At 57.0% G+C, this 5,229-nt stretch overlaps 1 protein-coding gene across 1 annotated transcript; it reads right to left on the bottom strand.

Annotated features, from left to right (window-relative positions):
• Positions 1-4,016: 4,016 nt before the first annotated feature.
• On the bottom strand, positions 4,017-4,656 carry MIND_01432000 (Aldo-ket-red domain-containing protein; the record flags this gene model as incomplete). The annotated part of the gene is made up of 4 exons (XM_037370699.1): positions 4,017-4,058; positions 4,116-4,454; positions 4,499-4,571; positions 4,622-4,656. 4 exons carry the CDS (start codon positions 4,654-4,656, stop codon positions 4,017-4,019), a joined length of 489 nt encoding a protein of 162 aa, XP_037212890.1.
• Positions 4,657-5,229: the final 573 nt, after the last annotated feature.

Raw genomic sequence — 5,229 nt, 5'->3', positions numbered from 1 at the left:
TAGGTCAGTATCCTACACTGATCTGGAAGTCGCAGGTATTGGCCCTTGTTGCGTCACTGCCTCCGCGTCTTCCGTCCACACTTAAAGGGCTCAGTGTGATGGGAAGGTCATCCCGGCAGTCCGACGCGGACACAGTGATTGCGCCGAACGCGAACTTCGCGGTGCCCGACCCCGACAGGCTGCTGGCGCAGTTGCGCTCACGCTGCCCGTCAATGCATCATATCATGATTGAGGTTCCGCTCCTGCAGCTGAGGTATTAGACCATGCCCATATGCACATCTCTTTGTAAAAATCCACGAGGCTCTTCAGTGCTGATCTCAGTGGATCACTGGGCATTGGAGTGAAGGAGACAGATGATGGTGTCCGACTAGGACACAGACAGGCTACGTGTGGAGCTAGCTCCGCCGCTGGTATCTGTCGCCGCACGCGGGGACCATTGATGCATCCACACATTAATTTGGCAATTAAGCAGCTCAAGGCACATAAGACGCTCTCCCGGGGCTAACGAACAGCGTCCCTGGCAGGAGACGAGATGCAGGACCCGGGACCAGTCCGGTGCCCCACCGACGTCAACAAAACGGTACGCAGGTGGGTCCCCATCCGCGACGCACCTGCCGGGCGGGCTGAGGAGTGCGCCGCGCCCGCGGCGGCATGTCCGTGATCCCGCAGAACATGGGCCGCGGGGGATAGATGCTTGAGGGTCGAATGCAGATGCAGTATGGTGGAACACACTGTCGGTTGATCAGTGCTTTCAGAAGACCGATAAGGTGGAAGAGCACACTGAGCATTGGAGAAGTATACAGTGCGGCTTCTCCGAGGTCAATCTGCTGCGCGCATCATTTGGAGGCGCTAATGGACAGCGTTGTTGCCCACGGGCTGCATCGCATGAATACCGGTGCAGAGTGGAGGAATAAAGATAGCGCACTGCTTGCGCAAACAGCCCATGTCCGTGTTGTTGCTCCACCGCTCCAGAACATCTTGATGAAGACGCCAATGACGTCAGGGCAGCTCGAACACGCCTCCGAGTTAGGATGCTCTTCAGCGGCGCGTCGTCGAAGTTGATGTCGATGCGCCGGTCGGCAGCTAAGATCGTCGTGGGGAAGCTGACGCGGCCGCAGCGATAGCATCCACGGCCCGGCCACAGTTGGGCATAAGCCAACCGCAAGCGCGGCGGCCACCAATCCGCGGAATCGGTAGCCTGGCAGGCGCCTGGTGTGATATTGTGTCAGGTGTACGGATTATCCTCCATAGCGCTGAGGCGGATGGCAAGCAGCACCACCGGGGCACGATCGTCTCCGGATGGCCAGCGCGCAGACCCGTTAGCGTGAGCTTTCAAGTTGCGTCGACGTTTGATTTGCCAAGTCCGGACCCACAGAGTCGGAATCGATGCGCCGGTGTAAGTCCTGTGTTAGCAATTTCGTCTCAGCGGAGAGTCTCAATACAGATTTAGACTCTCGAATAAGTTGGCATCCAGAGAAGGAGTTGTTGGGGCATGTGTATCGGCTAGTGTTGCGTAGATCTGCCCCTGAGGCTGGCATTTTGCATCGAGACGAGTTAATTCGTGTCCTCGACAGTGCTGTTGCACACACGCTGCATAGTTATTAGTATAAATACCGGACCGGAGTGGAGGAACAAATCCGAAGATGACCACTCTCCAGCGGCAGGTCCATATGCTGGAAGATGATGATCATTGTCGATGTGCGCAAGATGGTGCTGACCGAGTTGGGCGTCAGGAAGCTGAGGTGGCTGCGGCGCGGGCATCAAAGGACTGCCAGTGGTTGGGCACAAGCCAAGGTCCAAGCTTGCAGCGCGGAGGAGAATCCAGTATGGCCCAGACCACATTTTGCATACCGCGGGCAGCGGTCCAAGTTCGGTTGGGAAATCCGAGGCAGTTGCTAGTATTCCTGCTCGGGTAGAGCATACGGTCGATTTGATGACTGGTGTCTGAAGACAGAGAATAAGCTAGGATAAGAGTGGGCTTGTAAAAAAGGTGCGCGCTCGGTCAGTGATGTCGGGAAAGCGAGGACAGCGTAACACGCCAGGCAAAGATCTCCAGCAGCACAGTGTCGCCACAGATTTAGACTCCCGGAGAAGTTGGCGACTGGAGAAGGGGTGGTTGGCGCATGCGTATCGGTTAGTGTTGCCGTAGCATTGCGCCAGCTGGCGCCGCAGGTGTGCTGCAAAGGCTGGCATTGTGCGTCGAGATGGGCGTCAGGAACAAAAAGGGAGGCGATTGCGTAAGATGTGACTGGGCGATCACATCATGATTAGCTCCGCGCCGGGCACGCCCGATTGGCTGGGCACACGTGTGCGCTGTCAATATGTGGCAGCGCTTTCCTCTCTTCACTTCCAGCTTGGCTGCAACTGGTCGCTCCATGTTTCCGAACGAACTCTTTCACGAAGTGCTCAAAGATGTGTCGCCCGCCCAGCTCAAGCTCGTCGCTCTTGCTTCTCGTCGCCTGCGCCTGCTTGCCCGCCCATTCCTCTACAGCAAGCTTGCCGTGAAGCCATATGCGCCCCGGAGGAGCGCATTGCCTGGTCAGGCGGCGCCATCCTTAAGCTCCCACCTGCTCATGAGGTGGTGGATGCCATCGCAAAACTGGCCTTCTTCATGTCCCCCGCCATTGCGCCCGTATGTGCACTGCATCAATGTCGCCTGGGAGGAAGTGAATGGCTTCGCCGAAAGAAGCAGAGACGCAGTATTCAACGATGTAGCCGGCACGCACACCATCTGTGACGTGCTATTCGCCGGCATCTCCAAGTTCGTTAACCTACGCAAATTCTATGGCCACAGTCTCATATTCACGCTCTCTGCGCCGCCAACCTTGCGCAGGTCCGCGGCCTGATTGAGCTGGATCTCTTTGCCTGTTCTGTGGACTCCGAGATCCAGGCATTCCTTCGTGCCGCTATTAACGCACTCGACATCCGTATCCGTGTCTCAAGCGTCAAAGTCGCCACCTCGGCAGCATACAGTCCCACGTGCACGCTCTCAGAATGGTTCGCGCTTTTGAGCCCATCACCTCTCCGCGGTCAGCCTGGACATGGATCAACCAGTGGAAGGGCTTACGAGTGTGCTACCTCACGTAAAACACCTGGCGCTTAGACTCTCCGAGGGCTGCGGCGCGTTGCTAACCTACTCTGGCTGTGTGCAGCTGCAAGCGGCCTTTCCCGCAGTTGAGCAGCTTAGTGTCGAGGCGGCACTCTATGTGGACGATCCGGGGCTGCCGTGGGATGGCCCTAACGGCGGCGAACCGTTGTTTCCCGCTGTATTCAAGCTCACGACCACGTATGAAGCCAGTGAAGCTTTACCCCTCCTCCTGCGGATTGCACCGTCTATCCACACATTGCATGTCGAAAACGCTGATGCCACAAGCTTAGTGTCCGTGCTGCAGCGCAATAGGCAGTGCATCCCCGTGACAATCACGACACTCACCCTCGAATGCGACTCGGAGGACGGCGATCTTGCCGTGTGGGGGCGCGGTCTTTGCACATTTTCCGCACCTGCATACCCTCGACTTCACCGTAACGATGCTGTCCGGACGCGTGCCCGCCGTAAGTGAATGTCTCCTAAGTGTCGTCATCCGAACTGTGCCCATACCCTACTCAATACTATCACAGCCTGCCGCCTTCCTCACGGGCTTCCCGGCTAGTCTTCCCTTGGGTTTGCAGCGGCTCGAAGTCAAGTACTCGGACACGAGTATGTTCTCTCGCCGTGGGCCCCGGAGCGGTTCCTCGTCCGACACCTTGGTGATGCAGACAGGACAAGTGCTACGGAGGCAGCTGCTTCGCCCCGTTGCCCCAATCTGAGCTGGATTTCGATACTTGCACCACCCTTCCATCTCAACCTCCAGTGGACAAAGGACGCATAATCATGATATAGACACATACGAATTGAGCACACCAGATCACAAAAGATATTCAATATTGATAAACGAGAGAATGAGTGGCATTTGTATTCTTCCTTACTTGAGCTGATCTTGTGGTCAAAGGAAAGATAGGGGTGATATTGCACCGAGTCAAAGGATGCCCTGATCCAGCGGCGGGCGACCATACGTCTCCTACACCAACATCATTAGTGCATTATCCACCTCATCATTGGATAGAGAAATACGCACCGGCTCCTGCGGGTGGTTACCCAACACAGCCTCGATCCGCGCCAACACCGCAGCATCCAGCTTGGGCAGGACCTCAAGCGCGCCGAGGTTCGCCTCGAGCTGTGCGACGGAGGACACGCCGAGGATGACTGTGGAAGTGTGGCGGTGCGCCGCAACCCACGCGAGCGCCAGCGGGTTCCGCCCAGAGTTCAGCAAGTCGGGGAGAAACGACGCACCCGCAGCAATTTGGCTGAGGAGACGCACTTTCCAAAGCAGCTCTTCGCCCTGGGGACCCTCCGTCGCCCCGCAGGAACATGGGCACGGTGGCGAGCGCGTGCCGTCTGGGATGCCGTCGTTGTACTAGCAAAGTTAGTTTACGTGTTAGAGGGTTGAGGAGGATATACCTTCCCCGTCAGCAGTCCGCCCTGCAGTGCAGAGAATGCGGTTGTGCCCAGGCCGTACTTGGCGTACAAAGGGCTACAAAGTCAGCATTAGCTACTGCTGAAGTTTGATGGTTGCCCACGCACGTGTATTCCTTCTCCGGACGTTCGCGGTGGAACATGCTATCGTCTCCTCAGCATTATTTCGAAGGAAGAAAGAAGATGGCGCAGACTTGTGCTTGCACTGCTCCGATCGGCGCGATGAGGTTTAAGCGCGTGGCAACATCTGTGCTGCGGGTAAGCGACGGGAGGTCTCGGGAGAGGTACACGCTCACGATGCGCCTCCTCGATCTGGTGCGCTCCCACTCGGAGGTGCCCCAGTAGAAAGCCTGCGTGTGAATCTTAGTGGATATGGATAGACAAAATCCACCACTCACCCAGCCCTGGTCGATAACATAGTTAAATGCGCGGACGATCTCCTCCATCGGAACTAGCCTCGCGTCAGTTGACCTCCTTATGGCGAATGTAAGAAACCCACCGGTGGTATCGCAACGATGCGCGAAGATGACGTCGACATAGTCCATCTGGAGCCGTCGCAAACAAGCCTTCGTGCCCTCGATAACGCTGTTGCCAGTCAGAGTTGTAGGAAGGAAAGGAAGGTGGCGCACTGTTTGTGCGACAGCCCCGTGTCGTTCGGGCCCGTGCCTGGCTCGTGGCTCCAGAATATCTTGGTTGAGATGACGAGGTCCGTGCGG

The sequence above is a fragment of the Mycena indigotica genome (assembly GCF_014461135.1).
Source record: "Mycena indigotica strain 171206Taipei chromosome Unknown Mind.scaff0024, whole genome shotgun sequence".
Classification (NCBI taxonomy): domain Eukaryota; kingdom Fungi; phylum Basidiomycota; class Agaricomycetes; order Agaricales; family Mycenaceae; genus Mycena; species Mycena indigotica.
The sequence above is the reverse complement of the archived record's forward strand: the minus strand, read 5'-3'. Positions and strand labels throughout refer to the sequence as shown.